The sequence below is a fragment of the Nelumbo lutea genome, chromosome 4 (genome assembly GCF_056320005.1).
Source record: "Nelumbo lutea isolate HS-2025 chromosome 4, American lotus-T2T, whole genome shotgun sequence".
Taxonomy (NCBI): Eukaryota; Viridiplantae; Streptophyta; class Magnoliopsida; order Proteales; family Nelumbonaceae; genus Nelumbo; species Nelumbo lutea.
The window spans coordinates 14361376-14381725 of record NC_142687.1 but is presented as its reverse complement, the minus strand read 5'-3'; the positions used below and the strand labels follow the sequence as shown (position 1 = coordinate 14381725).

The 20350-nt window shown below is 38.4% G+C and overlaps 1 protein-coding gene across 10 annotated transcripts in view; it reads left to right on the top strand.

Annotated features, from left to right (window-relative positions):
• Positions 1-20350, top strand: part of LOC148854084 (phospholipid-transporting ATPase 3-like) — a 139452-nt gene that overhangs the window by 100060 nt on the left and 19042 nt on the right. For all 10 annotated transcript variants that reach the window (XR_016094866.1, XM_088941140.1, XM_088941136.1 and 7 more), the window contains 6 exons: positions 8475-8596; positions 8723-8807; positions 8909-8986; positions 9108-9224; positions 9393-9539; positions 9621-9725. Coding sequence is in view for 9 of the 10 variants with exons in the window: in XM_088941140.1 (XP_088797266.1) it covers positions 8475-8596; positions 8723-8807; positions 8909-8986; positions 9108-9224; positions 9393-9539; positions 9621-9725 (654 nt within the window). In the remaining variant the exon portion in view is untranslated. The remainder of the gene's footprint in view (positions 1-8474; positions 8597-8722; positions 8808-8908; positions 8987-9107; positions 9225-9392; positions 9540-9620; positions 9726-20350) is intronic.

The following is a 20350-nucleotide window of genomic DNA, read 5'->3' as shown; positions in this document are numbered from 1 at the left end:
CTGATCCGTCAACAAAGAAGCCAATGATGGTTGAGGCAGAGTTGGAGTAGGCTGAAACACGATGCCATAGGGATAGTGAGCATACACTTTATGGATTGGTAATTGCGTTGTCTCTTAAACATCAGGAGTAGTAACAGACACCTCCATTGGTAAGGGAAGAGAGGTGTGCATAAGTTATCAAGAGAAGTAGGCTCCATAGATGAAAAGAAGGGAATTTTCTCAAAGGTCACATCAAGAAGAACAAAGGGGCGACTAAAAGAAGTGTTGTAGCACTTCTACCCTTTTTAGGTCCAAGAGTAACCCGGAAATACAAATTTAAGAGCACGAGTGTCCAACTTATCCAAACTGGGACCCAGACAATGAACAAAACAGTTACAACCAAAGACACACGGAGGCAAAGGGAATGAAGATTGAGAAGGAAAGACAATCAAGAAAGGAGAACCACATAACACTAAGGATGGCATACAATTAATGAGGAAGCAAGAGGTGAGGACAGCATCACTCCAATATTTTTTTGGAACTGAACTTTGAATAAAAAATGCTTGAGAAGTATCAAGTAGATGTCTGTTCTTCTGCTCAGCCACTCCATTTTGTTGTGGAGTAGAGGAGCAGGGTGATTGATGTATAATGCCATGAGGTTCTAAAAACTTATGGGCATTGAAAATATTCTTTTGCATTGTCTGAAAGAAAATATTTAATGGAGATACCAAATTGATTCTAGATTTCGGCATAAAAAGAGTGAAAAATATCAAACACTTCTGTACGAGATTTCATTAAATAAATCCAAGTCATCCTTGAAAAATCATCAACAAAGGAAACAAAATACTTAAAACCATTGTAAGACTCAACTAGACAAGGACCCCAAAAATCTTAATGAACCAGTTCAAACAGACTTAAGACTCTAGTAAATTCCCTTGGAACAAAAGAGACATAATGATGCTTACTAAGCTAACAAACTTCACACTATAACTCACGAACAAACACTACATCGGGAACAAGACTCTTGAGAGCTGAAAGAGAGGGATGACCCATCTGTTGATGCCAATGCAACAGTGTAACAGAAGAATGAAGAGTTGTTTGTGATCCACCACCATCGAGATAGTACAATCCTCCAACTTCATGACCGCCACCAATCATCTTCCTCGTCTCGAGATCCTAAAAAACACAATAGGACAGAAAGAATGAGATGGAGCGATTCAAAGATTTTGTCAACTTACTAACAAACATAAGACTAAATGGAAATTTGGAAACATAGAGCACCAAAGGCAAAGTTAAATCAGAATATAAAGTTACACCACCGGTACCAGAAACAAAAGAGGTAGTACCATCAGCCAGAGTAACCGACTGGGTAGTGGAGGGAGGGGATAGAGATGTAAATTGATCCGAGGACCCAGTCAAGCGATCTGAAGCCCCAAAATCAATAATCCATGGTTTAGAAGAGGAAAGAAGACATGTTTTATCTGACTTTGCAAGAGTTGCAATATTACCAGGGGAAGAAGAGGACAAACGAAGATTTTCATACTCCTTCCAATTCCTAAAGCAGTAGACTCATCACCTGTAGTACCACTATTTCTTTCTACAGCAGCATGACTGGCCCAAGTAGATGGCGGTCATGCAAATCATAACAGTAGTTCACAATATGTCCTTCTCGTCCACAATAGTTGCATTCTTTGACCATTCCTTGACCACCAACACCGACACCACAACCTCTAATGTTCCCATCTCTACCACCACCACGACCTCCTTTCATGCCATGGTTACCCCCTCTGGGATAGTTGCTTCTACCACATGAGCCACATTTACCATCTCTGGTTGCAGCTAGAGCCAACTTCTCTAATACTAGATTACTATCTGTATGTGGGTTCGCAACCCTTCTGGCTCTAGAGAAAACTTCTGATAGTGTGGGTATATCACTACTACCTAAAATCTGGTCATGCACCGGTTCAAATTCACCCCTCAATCTAGAAGGAAACCTTGCTACGTCCAACTGATCTCTTTGTTGTTTTTGTACTTTGAGATCAATTGGAAGGGGCTGGTACGAATCCAGTTCATTGCACAAACTCTTTAAACTAGCATAGTACTCCTCCACACTCTTATCACCTTGTTGTAACTGAAAGTATTCCTGGTATAATTGATATATTCTAGTTACATTATCCTGTCCAGAATACAGTTGTTTGGCATGTTCCCAAATTTCTTTTGCAGTATCAAAGAACATCAAGTTCACACCAATATGAGGTTCCATATTGTTCCAAAGACATGTAATGATCTGTGCATTCTTCTGAGTCCAATCATTATGCCCTACAGCCCTTGGGTCTTGTTTATTTTCCTTAATATACTTTAATTGACCATTAAGTTTGACTGGCATCATCTGTACAGCCATGAAATCTAGTTGTACCATAACACTTGTTTTGTTTTCATTACCAGAAGCTGCCATCAGTCACAAGTTATTTCTGAAACACTCTCTCAAGACAAACACCTTTTAGAGACAATGAAAACACTCAACAGACTTCACTTTTGGCATGGAAACAACAACCACATAGCCACAACCCCTTATCGAACATCAACACGAGAAACCCTTCTACAAATCAACCAACCTCACCATTCACAAAGACCAACCCACCAAACACAAACAATAATTACCCGACCTACACATTTGCAGTCCCTTATCGAACTGCCAAATAGAGGGAGTCTAATACACCATCAAAACCAACCGACAATGCAACTTGAGGCATGGAAGCCTCCTAACCATAGTTGTCAAGGCGACAAGGGGCCCTTGGAGGCTCGCCTCGCCCAGTCGCCAAGCAGTTTTTCATATTGTGTAATAAAATACTTTTATATTGTTTTTTTTTTAGATTATAATTATAAAATAGACATTATTAAAGAAAAATATTCATTTTTTGTGTTTATAAACTAATTTCTTTTTATTATTTTCTTATTCGTTAGGGTTTAATCAACACAAACATTGCCAACTGCTGTATTGAACCGTCAATGACTTCAAAATCTAAACCAATAAGTAAAGGAAAAATTTTAAATTGTCTAACCAGCACATTTCTTCTTCTTCTTCTTCTCTTCTTTTCCTATAACACAAAAATAAGGGTTCAGCTCCTATATTTTTTGAAATTTCTTTCCTTTCTTCTTTTTCTTCTCATAAATATGTTGATTTTCTAGACTTAAACATGAAGTTTATAATTTTCTTATGAAAATTATGGATAGTCATTAAAGAAAGTTGATTATGGAACCTAGGGAACTACCCTAGGATACATGATTTTTACTAAAAGAATCCATTGCCTAGGTGACGCCTAGGTACCCCCCTGTCGCCTAGCCTCGACTTGGCGCATTGAAAACTATGCTCCTAACCTTCTGGGCAATCAGTCCCTTTTGGTCTTTCCCCTTCCTTTCACCTTTTATTAGCAGAAAACTTCAGATGATGCAGTCTCAGGCGTCCTTTACTGATGCAGGCGAGTAGGTCGATCAACCAGGCTCTGATACCATGTTATCAGACCTGTATTTAATCCAATAAGCCAAGAAAAACACCTGCAGCAGGCCCTAGAAGAGAGGTAATAGAGAGGAAGAAGAAGAGAAGAAGAAAATGAACAGAATAGGGCAAACAGTTTTAGTTGAATGAGACTAAACTGCCACCCCTATATGTTTATATTCATATTGAAATGAAAATTACAATATTACCCCTGATACTATGATTTAAGAACAGAGACAAAACAGAATTAAAAAGAAAGGTAAAAAGACTAAAATAACCCTAGAACAAAACGTTGTATTTAAACAATGAAAAAACTTGAAATTCTTGGTTATAATGACTTGACTTTACATACCTCTTCTTCTTCATAGTTTCATCTTCCTAAGACCCTTCTTGTTCCAAAACTTACTACTAATTTAATTTTTGTTGGTCAATTGGGAGAGGATGGTGACGTAGTTTCTTTTTCTCGTGATGGATGCTTGATACAGGGCTAGCCAACTTAGTGATTTAAAAAGCATGCCTAGGCGCACAAGTGAGGCACATTTTGGGGTATGCGCCTCACGTAGGTCTTAAGGGCAACACTTTCAAAAGGCACACGCCTAGTGCACCTAGTGCACCTTGTGCTTCAGCCCAGGTGCATGCCTTTTGAAAATCTGTGCATTTTTTCTGTTTGTTGTGTTTAGCATCTATGCCTACCTATGCTCCAAAACCCCATATTTTTTAATGTTGCTCATTAATCCATCATAATAAAAGATAATTTCTAGACCCTAACATGGACTTGTTTGGGCTTGCCTCGAGAGGCTTCGTAGAAAGGCGGCTCGTAGAATTAGGAATGCATAATGCTTAACATCACATTAACTATTTGGAGCAATGCAATTGGGAAAAAAATAAAGAGATTAAGAGTTTACATGCCTGAATATGTTTTATATGTTGTGCTTGATTTTATTTTTAAATTTTCATTTTAAATATGTTTTACATGTTATGTTTATTGTTTTAGAGCAGCTACAGTAATCCGACCCAGTGAAGAAGGAAGAAGAAGATGAGGAAGAAGACAAAAAAAAGAGAGAACAGGAGGGTTTAGTTGAAAACTAATTAGTCACCCATTCAGTCGACCCCCTTATGTTTATTAGGTTCTAATTACACTTACAAAGACTAAACTGCCCTCACTTAAGTGTGGGGCAGAGTACTCTAATAAAACAGCCACATAAGCAAAGTACTTAACTGACATGAGATTACTAAACTACCCCTATTCGGCTCACTCTAACATTTATGTATTTTAATTTGAGATAATAGGTTTCTTTAAAACATTTATTTTAATACTTAAGTTTATATTTTTAATTATAATGTGTTTAATATTTTGCATTTTTTTGAATTTTTCTTAACATTTTTTTTGCATTTTTGTGACTTGCTTCAAAAAGGTGTGTGCCTCACCTTGTGCAAAAATGTCCCTTGCACTTTTTAAAACGAAAACTGGGACGATTATTTGCTTTGGAGTTCAAGAAATTATAAACTTCACCTACTTCTTCATGTTTACTTTCTATTACTCCTAGTACTAAACTTGCCTACAAAAATAATTAATGACATCTTTGGCATAGATGCCTTGGCCACCTTTATGTTAAGAAACTTGGAATTTTTATTTTGTTTTGCTTGTTTGTCTTTTGTAGCTACTTTTTTTGCTCATATTGATAGGATCTTTCATTTCGTGTGGTTTGTTTGATTAAAGGACATGTTTTAGCTTTTCCATCTACTACTACACACGTCTATTCCTCTTAAGTTGATTCACAGTGATGTTTGGTCATCTCCCACCTCAAGGTTGGGATACCAATACTTTACTATTTTTGTTGATGACTATACTCACTACACCTAGATATATGTTTTAAGACAAAAGTCAGAAGTTTTCACTTCATTTAAACATTTCAGGCCCTTATTAGAAAACAATTTGATGCTACTATTGGTGTGTTTCACACAAACTTAGGGGGGAATACCTCGATGGAGACTTTCAAAGCTATCTGAAGGAACAGGGAATTTAACCACAAATACCATGCCCTAGGACCCCCACAACAAAATGGGGGTGACAGAGCAAAAAAATGAGCACATTTTGAGTGTTATGAGGACTTTATGCAAGACTCTCATGTACCTACTTCCTTTTGGGCAGAGGCAGCAAGTACTGTTGTATGCCTTATAAACTTGCTTCTCTCTCCAGTTTTTCATGATACATCTCTTTGTTAATTCTTATTTCATCTCCCTCCAAAGTTATCTTTGCTTCATGTTTTTTACTGTGCTTGCTTTGTTCATCTCCCTCTTGAACGCACAAAACTTACTCCTCAAATGGCTTTGTACCCTTTCATGGGATAGCTTGCATCATAAGGGGTTTCTTTGCTATGACCCTCAAGCTCAATAGATTTGGATTTCTATAAATGTTGTCTTTCTTGAGAATATTTCCTTCTTTGCTCGTATTGTTAAACTCCCTACTCCTATCTCTGTTTTGCATTCTATTGATTCTATAGGTTTTGTGAACTCCACCTCTACCTTCCTGGAGTCTCTTCACCAGTATGTAAGGAAGCAATTGGTTGCCCTGGCACCTACACCTCTAACCCTTCTCCACCAACTCATGGTTCCACTCCTCCAAACACTGTAAGTACTAATTCAAGACCTTCTTCCTTAGCATCTATTTCATTCTCTCCTCTACGTCATTCCTCTTGTATCTCTAGAACCCTTGACCATTATGGTTTTCCCACCAACCATAGCTCCTTCTTTGTTGTCTTATTATCTATAGATATTCCAAAAACTCATTAGTAGGCTATAGCAGTCCCACACTAAAAAGAAGTTGGATGTAGAAATTTAGGCCCTTGCAGAGAATGAGACTTGGGACCTCATCTCTACGCCCCTAGATGCCTTAATCATTGGCAGTAGTTGCAAAGATGACCACAAAAGTATGGGATTGACTATGAGGAGACCTTTGCACCAGTTGCAAAGATGACTACAGTCCGCTTGGTGTTAGCTATCTCAGTAGTGAAACAATGGGATATTCATTAAATGGATGTCAAGAATGCCTTCCTTAATGGTCACTTGAAGGAAACATTGTTATGAAACCCCCTCTTGGATATTATGATGATTCAACTATGGTTTGCCACCTCAAGAGATCTCTTTATGTTCTCAAGCAGGCACCTCGAGCTTGGTTTGAGAGGTTTCATTCTGTCAATACAGAGGTTGGATTTGTGCAAAGCCCCTCTGATTATTCTCTCTTTGTCTTAAAGTGAGCTAAGGGTATCACTCTTCTCCTTCTGTATGTTGATGATATACTAATTACTGGTGATGACCATGAGGGTATTTCCCAACTCAAGAATCTCTTGAGTCAAGCATTCAAGATGAAGGATGTTGGCTCTCTAACTTACTTCCTAGGTCTGGAGATAACTCATTCCCCTCAAGGATACTTTGTAAATCATTTAAAGTATGTTATGGCTTTGCTTCAGCCAAGGTTCAAAATATCAATACAGGCTAATACGCCAGTAGGGGCATATCGGTCTGTACCGAAGCTCGCTCTCCCCTTTTTTTCTTTGAAACTGGTTCAAAGGAGTCAGTCTAAGGCTGGTCTACCCCCTGAACCAGTTCACACCCCGATATGACCCTTGTAGGGGCATACCATTAAGCCAACGATATGATACAATACGCCTAATACGGGGCATATCGTATCGGAAATTTGAACCTTAGCTTCAGCTATCTTACCTCACTGATGATAAACGGGTGGATACTCCTCTTGAGGTAAACCTCAATTTATCTAAGGATGATGGTGAACTCCTTCATGATTTTACATTGTATACAACTTGTTGGCAGCCTCATCTATCTCACCATGACAAGGCCCAGTATCTCCTATGCAGTTCAAGTTGTCAGCCAGTTTGTTTCTTCTCCCAGACAGCCCCATATGACAGCAGTTCCCAGGATCATTAGGTACATCAGGGGCACTGTCTCTTATGGACTATTTTTCTCATCATCAGCGTCTCTGAATCTGCTATCCTATGTAAATGTTGATTGGGCCTGCTTCCTTGACACTAGAAGATCTACCACAGACTGGTGTGTTTTCCTGGGTGATTCCCTTATTTCCTACAAGTGTAAGAAACAACAGACTGTCTCCAAGTCCTCCCACTAAGGCAGAATATCAAGTTATGTCCTCTGTCTGTAGTGAAATTGTGTGGTTTCAGTCTCTTCTCAATGATTCACCTCTAGACTCCTACTCCTATTCCCATCGTGCAGATGTCAGTGCTATTAATATTGCCTCTAATCATGTTTTCCACGAGTGCACCAAGCACATAGAGGTTGATTTCCATTTCATCAAAGATCAGTTCATTGCTGGTCTCATCACTCTTCCCCATGTTTTGTGTGGCCTTCAACTAGCTAATATCTTCACTAAGGCTATGATGCATCCTTGCTACAAGTTCTTGGCTGACAAACTGATGCTTCTACCTCGACATCAATTTGAGGTGGGGTGTAGAGATACCATGAGCTAACCAATTGGGGTACCATTTTATCTTGTACCTTATTGTACAATTTCTTTTATTATTTCTTGTAAACTTATCTTATTTCTTATTTATTTTAGTGAAGGGCACAATGGTCCTTTCACTTTTATGTAAACTTTTGATATATAATGCAAATCCTTTGGGCATATAAACTGATTGACACATCCATTGAACTTCTACTATCTCTTTTGAACGGTTTCTGTCAGGAAAGAAGACAGGAAGAAGTAAAATTCCTCTAACTAAGACCTCATTTCCCACCATAAATAAATCCAGACCTAACTACCAATGATGTCAACAACTCTTATGGCTCCTTAGAAGGAAAAGGCCATACCTTAGAAATAACTCTGAGAAAGTTGTCCCTTACCACAATGAAGGAGACATCCTCAACATTTCATATAAAATGTTTGATGTATTACAAGCCATTTCTCCCCTTTCTCTTTCATTCTTTTATTTGATCAGTTTTTCTGGATTCATGGAATAATTTTCAGGTTATGATGAATGCCATGAATGTTCCTTCTAAAAGAAGTACTTTGGAGAGGAAACTTGACAAACTTATACTTGCTCTTTTTGGTGCTCTCTTCTGTATGTGTCTTATTGGAGCCATTGGAAGGTATAGATTTGTTCAGTTTGTTCTCAATTTCCTAAATCTTACTCATTGCTAAGTTTTTTCTGTGTACGTTGGCACATGTCTGAATTTCTGTGAAGTAGCTAACCTTTACTTTGTTTAATTCTGCAGTGGTCTGTTCATAAACCGCAAGTACTATTACTTGGGCCTTGGTGAAAGTGTTGAAGATCAATTTAACCCAAGCAACAGATTTGTGGTACAAATTACTCCTACCGCAGATGTTGCTAAAAACTAGGATCTTGCTATTCATTGTTTTTTACCAAGACCTTTGGTATTAATTCTTTTTTCTCTTAACAGGTTGCCATTCTGACTATGTTTACCTTAATTACATTATACTCAACAATCATACCTATTTCTCTTTATGTTTCCATTGAGGTGGGTTTCATAACTTATTAGGTTGATGGCTTGGTGCAAGTTGGTTCAAGAAAATATGTCCTTCCTCAGATTTTTCTTGTAATTCTTTTTACATTGTATTTATTTGGTTATAACATTTCAGATGATCAAATTTATTCAATCCACTCAATTTATCAACAAGGATTTGCATATGTATCATATTGAAACTGACACTCCCGCACTGGCACGTACATCTAATTTGAACGAGGAGCTTGGTCAGGTCAGTTGATACACTGTTTTCTGTTAATTATAAAAGCTAAAATATACTCCAGAAACTGGAGAAAATATTAAACTTTTGATGCTACCTCCCCCCTAGACATCTGTTATTTGTTCTTATATAATTCCAATTTAAGAAGTAATTGTTCTTCGAGCTCACTTCTTTCGACAGGTTGAATACGTATTTTCTGACAAAACGGGAACTTTAACAAGAAACCTGATGGAATTCTTTAAGTGCTCAATTGGAGGGGAGGTGTATGGAGCTGGTATAACTGAAATAGAAAGGGGAGGAGCTCAGCGTAATGGCACAAAAGTTGAGGTAGCTTTGGACATTATATGAAAAGTATAATAGTTTCCTTCTCTTCTTTTCTTAATGATATTCCACCTTTATCTTTTATAGGTACAAAAAACAGTTAGTGAAGAGCATGAGAAAGGCTTTAATTTTGATGATGCCAGACTTATGAGAGGTGCTTGGCGGAATGAACGTAATCCTGATTCTTGCAAGGTAGATTATTTATATTTCTGTCACTGTCTTATCAAGTCTTTGATATGTATGGTGTCAAAATGGTTTTGATGGAATGTGTTACCTACAATGTAGACATTAATTATTCCCATGTACTATCATTAATTCATGTATGTTTTCTTAGAAATATAGTTTGTTCTCTTCATCTGTGGACCTTGTTGTGCTCATGTTGTAGGGGAGTTTTTCTAACATCTTTAATGGCACACTGATATAGTTAATTTAATGACCTGGATGTCTTCCGAAGGTTTTCTTTGAAGAAAGCCAAGAAACAACGTAACAAATGCTTTTTTTATTGGAAATGGTAACTTCATTAAAACAATATGAAGATACAACTGTCAACCCCTAAAATAGGGTGTTGAGCCTAAAATAATCTTTATTACAACACTGCTCAGAACAAATTCTCCCTCACAGTCCATTAGCTGACTTTGTCCACTTGAAACAAGCACCAAACAAGAAAAGGACCGCAGAAAAGTAGACAAAGTAAATTATTATTATTATTATTATTTGATGCTACTAATAAAAAAAAAGTAGACAAAGGTAAAGTACTCCTGTCCATCATGAGAGGTGACAAAAAACATCAGAAGATTGGTACCTAACAAGAAAGGGGCTGCAGAAAAATCAGCATGATTAGTTGACTTATAACTGTTGGTTTTTGCATTATTTTCTTTTCCTTTTTTCAATAGTTTAAATGAAACATCCTCTGCCATGCAAAATATTTCCTGCAAAAACACATTGTTTTCAAGCTGATTTTGCCCCCTAGTAAATCTCCATGGTGGAACTCATTGAATGGTTTCTATCTTATGAATATTGGACAGAGGAAAAGTTTTGGTCTCTGAACTGCTCTATGGATCCTGCAGCCCTAGACCCCAGTCTTTGCCATATGCAGTTGTCTTAAAGGAAATTTACAAAATTGAACTATAATTTAGCTAGAAATCGTAATGAAGATATAAGATGCAGGAAATGTAATTGTGTATAAACCTCTGAAGCTCTTAATGTTTTCTTCTTCCTCTCTTCTTTTTTTGATAATACAACACAGACTGCCCAAGGAGAGGCACGAGTTGGTACCTCTCCTAAATAACAACATTGTATTACATCAGACTAGAAAACGAAAATTTACAGAGCTGCCAAGAATAAATGTTCCCTTGAGGCCCGTTGCGTAGCTAACCCATCCGCTATGGTATTAGCAGTTCTACCCACCCACTGAGAAGTAAAAGTCATGTTCCTTGAAAACCAATTAACTTTCCTCAGAAGGTCCCTGTAGCACCAAATAACTGAATATGGATTTGTTAGCCAACCCGCAACAACTTTGGAATCTCCTTCAATAAGCAGATTCTAAACTCCTAACTGGTCTGCAATCTGAGTACCTTGTACTGCCACTAGAAGCTCAGCTCTAATAGGATCTCCTATACCCACTGGGCCTGAGAATAAGGCTAAAATATTGCTGTCTTTATCTCTCAGCACCCCTCCTATCCCTGAAGGACCTGGGTTGTTGGCTGCTACCATCAAAGTTCAACTTTGTCCAGCCTTCGGAAGGAGGCACCCACACAGATGGTACCCTATTCTTCTGGTATTGCTACTAGCCACAGCTATCCAGTTTCTCCAAATGTCATCAAAAGAGAATGTGTGAAAGGAGTCCAATGATCTCAGCTAGTGGATTTCCCTAGTCAAAATACAATCCTTTACAGTCTGAATATTTCTCTCCTACTGGAATAGCCTCACATTTCTTTCTTCCCAAATTGTCCACAAAACAGCAGCTCTAATGCACCTCCACATTGTTTTACCAGTTTTTGTGGGCCACACAAAGGAGGGGTCAGAGAGTTCATCTTCTTCTTGCTTTCTTCCCTCTCCAATATTTTTCTAGCCATCTCAGTCCCCAACAGGTGTACTTGGTCTGTTACTTCCAATGGGTTCTTTTCAGTTAAACTTTTTTCCAAAACCTCATGGAGGACTTTCCTCTCTCGGCTTTTCTTGATTGATGTTGCTGATCTGTAATGTTGTGTTGAAATATGTGCTCTTAACTTAAGTAAGGGCACATAGGTCTTTTCAGTTATGTTTTAATAATAATATAAATACTTACTGGCCGAATGGGAGAAGTCAGGTTGACTCTTTCAGTTCGAACCAGAATTCTCTCTTCTCTCTTTCTCTCTTTCTCTCTTTCTCTATCACTCTTTCTTCTTCTACATAACTGAACTCAGTCAGGCCAAACTCTAAGGCAGACCTGAATTCTAACATGGTATCAGAGCAGGTTAAATCTGCCTAGATTTCTGCTTGCCTAGGATTCATTCTCTGCGCACCCTATCTAGGGTTTTCCTCTTTTTTTCTGTGTTCGAATGGAAATAAGGGAAAGGGCTGAAAAGGAGTGATCGCCCTCTTCCCTTGGGGGTCTCTATGCCTCCAATCAGGTCGTATGTGGTCGGTTGCTGTGATTTCTGAGATCGCCCTCTCCTAGTAGAGGAAGAATAGAGGGCCAAACTGTGTGTGGCTGTTGTGTGTGGACTGCTCTCCTGCTCGCATGGGTGTTACTTCAGCGATAAGGTAAGAGATTTCAGTTCTTGATATCAGTTATGGATTAAATAGGAGGTGTGTTTCAGATCATTTGCTAGTGTTTCGGCCAGTAAGAGGTAGGGTTTATGCTGGTTTCTTTGTGCATGTTGAAAGAAGAGATATGATCATATAGTGGTGAGATTTCAGGTAGTTGTAGGAGCAGGGTTTGTGGTGTAAAGAGCACACATTCCAGCAACAATTAGTGCTGCAATCAGTGTGACAGGTGTGACCTAGTGGTGTGTAGTGTGCAGATCTCAGTGATAATAGAATTCAGCAAGTGTGCAGAATTGGTGATAACATAATGGGAGACAGTAATGATTATAAACCTAGTGTGATGGTGCCTACAGACTACCTGAATGTTCAGATGACCTCCATTAAGTTAAATGGAGAGAATTATGTGCCTTGGGCTAAATCCATTGAAGTCTTTCTAAAGACAAAGAAGAAGGTAAAACATATCAGAGAGGAGAAACCCTCCTCTGACTCTCACGAGTATGAAGATTGGGAGCAAGAGGACGCTCAGATCATCACATGGTTGTTGAACAGTATGGAACCCAGGATTAGTGTGAACTTCATGTTCCTTGATACTGCCAAAGACGTGTGAGACCATGCGAAAAAATTGTATTCGGGGCAAGACAATACAACCAGAGTTTATCAACTTTATCAAGAGTACTTTAATCTGCAACAGGGCAGTTAGAGTCTTGAGGAGTACTATGCCAACATGAGGAACATACGTAATGAGTTGAGTGTCTATCATCCTCTCACTTCTTATGTCAAGATTCAACAACAACAGAGAGAGCAGCTTGATGTGACTAGATTTTTGGTGGGACTAAAGTCTGAATATGAACCAGTACGGGCTCAGATATTAGGGGGATCAGCTCTTCCGTCCCTAGAAGAGGTATTTGCTCGACTTTGGAGGATTTCTTCGGATCTACTGAGAACTCTAATATCTCAGATAGATCGGCCTTTGCTGCATCGAGAGGCCATGGTGGTAGAGGTGGAGCTCGGGGAACTCAGTCTGGCCGTGGTGTTGGTAGTGGTTCTGCATATGGCCGAAGTGGCAATGGTGGGTCTACTTATAATCGTGGTGGTGGTCGTACTGGGAGCAGAGATTCAGGGGGAGCCCGTGGTAGAGGACGTAGCTCAAGCCCGAGGAAGTGCACTCATTGTGGTATGGATGGACATACCATCAACTATTGTTATGATTTACATGCTCCTCCCTCAACCTGGGCCAATCATGCCGCGACCGGTGACTCAAGTTCCAGCTTTAAACAGGAGAATCATTCATCTGACCAGTTGCCTCCTACATCCACAGATGGTCCCATGAAGGAGATGGTGAGTGTTCCCCGTGATGAATATGAGAGGTTTATCCAATCACAGCAGAACATGGCAACTTTTGCTCACTTAGGTATGGCTTGTCTGGCATCTACACCCAATCCCTGGATCATTGACTCTGGAGCCTCCGATCACATGACTGGAACTCCAAATGTGTTTTCCTCCTTATCTCATTGCTCAACATCACAATCTGTCACCCTTGCTAATGGTTCCACATCCTCAATTTGTGGTGTTGGTAATGTTGACCTAGATCCTGTATCCCTCTTATCAGTTCTGTATGTTCCTAAATTGCCTTTTAACCCTATGTCTATTAGTAAGCTGACCAAATCACTTATCTGCTCCATTACCTTTTATCCTTCTATGTGTGTCTTTCAGGATCTCAAGACGGGGATGAAGATCGGTGGAGGGCATGAAGCGGGTGGACTGTATTATCTTGACGGTGGTGGTGGTAGAACTTCAACAGCTCTCCAGTCATCTCTTTCTCCTCTCCAATGGCACTGCCGATTTGGTCATCCGTCACTCAAAGTCTTGAAGTTCTTGGTTCCGTCCTTGAGTCAGCATTCTGTTTTGGATTGTGAGTCGTGTCAGTTTGGGAAACACCATCGTGTTCCCTTTAGTTCTAGGGTTGATAACCGTGTGTCGAGTCCTTCTTTAGTTCATTCAGATGCTTGGGGTCCTTATAAAGTAATGTCATATAATGGATACAGATATTTTGTCATTTTTGTGGATGATATTTCAAGGATGACGTTGCTCTATTTAATGAAAGAAAGAAGTGAATTGTTTACCATTTTCCAAAAATTTTATGCTGAAATTCGTAACCAATTTGGTACCCACATAAAAGTTTTTCGTTCTGATAATGGCCGCGAATATTTATCCTCATCATTTTAGGAATACTTGGACCAACACGGCATTATACATCAGACCTCGTGTACCTACACCCCACAACAAAACGGGGTGGCTGAGAGAAAGAATCGCCATCTCCTTGAAACAGCAAGATCCCTAATGCATCACATGCATGTTCCCAAACCTTTTTGGAGTGATGCAGTGCTTACCTCTTGTTTTCTGATTAATCGGATGCCCACGTTCATCCTTGATGGTCAGTCTCTGTTTCAGGTCTTGTTTCCCTCTTTGTCTCCGTTCCCTCTTACACCAAGAGTTTTTGGGTGTGTCTGTTTTGTCCATCATCTGGGTCCTGGGAACGACAAGTTTGATGCCCGTTCTCTCAAGTGCATCTTCCTTGGCTATTCTCGGACCTAGAAAGGGTATAGGTGTTACCATCCTGGTTCTCGACGGTCCTTTGTGTGTGCTGATGTCAGTTTCTTTGAGTCTACTCCGTTCTTTTTGGGGTCTGGTGATGCTTCTTCCTCCTCATCACATCCTCCCCTTCCACTTCCTGTTGTCGATCCTCAATTTGTTCCAGTTGTGACCAAATCCTTGCCTCCGGTGCCACCACCTGTTGAACGCCCACCTATCCGTCATGTGTATACACATCGCCCACGTGCACCGACTATTACTCCTCCGGCTACATCTCCGTCAACGGATCCGGCACTAGAACCCCACTTGGCATCTGAGATTGATCTACCCATTGCTTTGCGGAAAGGTAAACGTACTTGCACCCTTCATCCCATTTCTAATTATGTTTCTCTTACTCACCTTTCCGCTTCCCATCGCCAGTTTGTTACCTTGTTATCATCAGTTATTGTTCCCAAAGATGTCCAGGAAGCCCTTGCCTCTCCAAGGTGGTGCCGTGCCATGGAAGAAGAACTCTCAGCCCTTCATCATAATCATACTTGGGACCTCGCTGCTCTTCCTCCTGGGAAGCAAGCTGTTGGTTGTAAGTGGGTTTATACGGTTAAGTACCTGCCTGATGGTAGTGTTGAACGCCTGAAAGCGCGATTAGTTGCAAAAGGGTACTCCCAAACCTATGGCATTGACTACACAGAGACCTTCTCACCGGTTGCTAGGATAGGGTCAGTTCGTGTTGTGATCTCTCTTGCAGCCATGTATGAGTGGCCACTATATCAGCTTGATATCAAGAATGCCTTTTTGCATGGTGACTTACTCTAGGAGGTCTACATGGAGCAACCTCCAAGGTTTGTTACTCAAGGGGAGGATGGTAAGGTGTGCAGACTAAGGAAGGCTATATATGGGCTTAAACAGTCTCCTCGAGCATGGTTTGGTAGGTTCAGTGAGGTGGTAAAGAAGTTTGGCATGAAATAGTGCAAGGTTGACCATTCTGTATTTAGTCATGACTCTCTGGGAGGAAAAATACTGTTGGTGGTGTATGTAGATGATATTGTTATTACTGGGAATGATAGCATTGGTATTGATAGGCTGAAGACTTATCTGCAGGATCACTTTCAGACAAAGGATCTGGGTAAACTAAAATACTTCTTGGGGATAGAGATAGCGAGATCCAAGTATGGGATTAACCTGTGCCAGAGGAAGTATGTGCTTGATTTGCTGGAAGAAATAGGCTTGTTGGGTGCCAAACCAGCTGAAACACCCATGGACACAAATACCAAGCTAAGCAGTGATATGGGTGAAGTGTTTGAAGACCTTGGTAGATAGCGACGACTTGTGGGCAAACTGAACTACCTAACCATTACCAGACCAGACATCTCATTTGCAGTTAGTGTGGTAATCTAGTTCATGCAAAAACCTCTGACTCCTCACTGGAATGCGGTTCTGAGAATTTTGAAGTATCTAAAAGGGGCCCCCGGGTCGCGGTCTGATATACAAGAGTGGGGGAAAACTTGAAATAGAAGGGTATTTTGATGCTGATTGGGCCGGTTCTATGTCTGATAGGCGGTCTACTACAGGCTATTGCACGTTTCTAGGAGGTAACCTGGTGACATGGAAAAGTAAGAAGCAAACGGTTGTGGCAAGAAGCAGTGCAGAGGCAGAATATAGGGCTATGGCGCATACCGCTTGTGAATTAGTGTGGCTAAGGAACCTTCTACAGGAAGTAGGGTACAACATTAACACTCCAATGAAGCTCTATTGTGATAATTAGGTTGCAGTTCATATCTCCTCTAATCCAGTGTTTCATGAAAGAACCAAGCACATTGAGGTTGACTGTCACTTTGTGAGGGAGAAGGTGCTGAATGGAGAGCTAGACACTACACATGTTAATACAGGAAATCAGTGGGCTGACTTATTTACAAAAGGCTTGAGTCGGGGAAGAGTGGACTACATATGTAACAAGCTAGGAGTATATGATATATACTCACCAGCTTGAGGGGGAGTGTTAGTGTAGGGGTATTTTTGTCTTTATACCTTGATTGATGTTGCTGATCTGTAATGTTGTGTTGAAATATGTGCTCTTAACTTAAGTAAGGGCACATAGGTCTTTTCAGTTATGTTTTAATAATAATATAAATACTTACTGGCCGAATGGGAGAAGTCAGGTTGACTCTTTCAGTTCGAACCAGAATTCTCTCTTCTCTCTCTCTCTTTCTCTATCACTCTTTCTTCTTCTACATAACTGAACTCAGTCAGGCCGAACTCTAAGGCAGACCTGAATTCTAACAGACTCCACTAGGTCCTTCCTAGAGTTGCATTCTTCATTTAGTGGGCTGCTCGTGAAAGTACAAATACTTTGTGACAAAATTAAAAAGAAAAGGAAAGGCCAGCTTTGCATCTCTCCGCAAGTATGCATGATGTGTTTGAAGGATGGGGAATCGACTGGTCATCTGATCTTCAATTGTGAAATGACTCAAAGATTATGGCAGCATTTCTTGAACCTCGCCACTCTGGCAGATACCACTGGGTGCCTTCTAACTTGACTAAAGTCAGTGGTCGGGCGGTAAATGGAGCAATAGAGGAGAGATCTTTGGGAAGGTTGTTATTCATGCACTAATGTAGTGTATTTTGGAGGAGCATAACAGAAGATTATTTGAAAACATTTCTACCTCTCCTAAAGCCCTTAGAGAAAGGACCCTAGCTACAATCAACTCTTGGATGCTTGCTCATAAATTCTTTAGAGGAGTTTCTTGAGATGATATGATCAAAAATCTCTTATTTATGTTGAAGTCTTCTAGTTCTAAATATGACCTGTATAAATTCAAAAATAAAGTAGTAAAAAACAGAAGATGGATGAAGAAGAAGAAGAAGAAGAAGAAGCAGAGAAAGGAAGAAGAGAGTCAATTGAACCTCTGTCCAGTCCCCCATAATAATCTTTTATTGTTCTAATTCTAATTTGAATACAATTACATGAATGCCCTTAGTAGGGCGGGTAAGCACTAAAAGCAATCTATACTACTTTAAAAAGCACGAATGGCCTTAAAAATATTTCTGGAATTTTCTAAAGACAAAATTTACCCCTCTATATTTAAATTTGTTGATAAAAATGAGGGAAAATAGGGTAATTGGTTCTTTATATTAAATGAGTTGAAATGAGGTAATTTAAAGATATTCAATTCATTCAATTCTCTCATTAAATCCAACATTTAAGTTATTAACTTGCATTCATGTTCATTGAATCATATATTTAAATCATTTTTGTTTCTTCTCATTATTAAGTTCTATTAATTAAATCCATACTTAATAAATTAATAATTCCACATTTTAAATAACATAAAAGCTTATACTTTTAAAATCTACCTAGCAAAAATAGTGTTTTCATCTAGGCGGGGGTAAGAAATTAAATCGTTTTGGGTCAAATGGGTTAATCCATGTTGGCACGACTAAATAATAAAATTAAAAAATAAATAAAATGAAAAAAATGAAATTAAAAAAATGGGAACATTTTTAACATACATATTAAACAATAATAAGTATGATAAATAAGAAATGTTTTTATTAATGATAGAAATGGAATGTAAAATTTAAAACCAATTGGAAATAAAAATATTTTCCTATTGTCTCTCATTAAATCTTATATTTAAGATATATTTTTTTTCATCATTAAATTCTTGTAATTAAATTCACAATATTAATTTAATAGTATAAAAATAAATATTTTGAAAAGTAATTTGAAAACAAAACCATTTTCTTCCCTCCCGGTGGTGGGCAAGCAATTCAACCATTTGGGGTCAAATTAAATAATAACAAATTTAAATAAATAACTATGAAATGTAAGAAGTATTTTTATTAATAATAAAAATGGAATACCATATTCAAAATCTACCTAGAAATTAAATGATTTCATAGTCAAATAATAAAATTTTTAATAATAGAAAATACAAATAATCACAAAAATTAAAAAAAAAAAGATAGAGAAAATTTTGGGCACATATCTAATGTTATATATTTATAAAAAAATAAAATATTGGGTACATCTCTAATATTGTGCATTCATTATATTAAAGAAAAATTAAGTTTTATACATAAGAAATAATTTTATCAATGATGGAAATGTAATACAAAATTTAATGTCAACGTAGAAATCAAACAATTTTTATTTTTAGATGGCGGATTAATGGTTTGAGTCAAATAATACCATAGCCAACATGGGACTTTTAGTCCATGTTGGACACAACAAAAAAACTATACCGAAAATAGGTTTTCAATTTCTCTCCCACTCCCTTTGTCTCTCGATCTCCCTCCCTTTCTCTCTCACTCTCACAATCATCTCTCGATCTCCTGCTCCCTCTATCTCTCCCACTCTCTCAGCTTCGGTCTGTAGGCAAATCAAAACCTCTCTCTATCTCTCTCCCTCTCTCTCTCTATTGTTCTCCCTCAATCTTTCTCATTCTTCACCCTCACTCTCCCTCTTGGTCAATATCTCCTCCCTCAATATCTATCGTTCTTCGGTTGGTGTAAATTTCATAGCCAAGAGTTTCTTGTGATTTTTTATCAAATTGGTGTAATAATTTTTGAACCATACCAAGTTGGTCTCATGTTCTTTTATATGATCTGATTAATACCATATAAGTGTGTAAAAAAATAAAACAAACAAGAGAGGGAGCAGGAGAGAAACTAAGGAGAATGATTGAAATTAAGGGAAAATGAGAGATCAACCAAGAAAGAGAATGAGAGAGATTGAGGGAGAACTATAGGTAGAGAGAGAGAGTGAAAGAAATTGATATAGAGAATGTAAACATAGAAACCACAAACCATTTTTATTTATTTTCAAATCACCCAACATTAAAGGGCAATTTTAGTATAAGATTTTTGTTGTGTCCAACATGGATTAAGAGCCAGTTATCAAAGTTATATTGGTTTATGTTCCAACTTGTACCCTAATTTTAAATATACAACCGACTCTGACTATAATTTTCCCTAATTTAAAACTAATCCAAAAGCAATGCTATTTTCTTATCTAGATGGCGGGTCAATGATCCAACTTTTCCAAGAAACCCATGATGTCATAATTGAATAACAAATATTTAAGTTTATTTTTAATCATATTGTTACTTTTGTTAATTTTCAATTTCTATCTTAACTATGATATATCTAAAGTTCAAGTAATTAATATGAAGAAAATTTCATCACATACAACGCATGTGCTTAATTACTAGTAAGAATAAAAAGAAAGAATGCCCATAACTAAGGCCAACTAATCACAAATATAAATTACATAATGTTGTAACTTCACCTTAAGGACACCTTTAGTCAAGACATCTGCTAGTGGTTATTTTGAGGTAATGAAAGGAAGACAAACTTCACCTGATGCCACTCTCTCTTATAAAATGTTTGTTTACTTCCAAGTGTTTTGTCCATCATGCTAAACTGGGTTGTGAGCTATGTTAATTGTAGCTTGGATATCACAATACAACCTCAAGGGC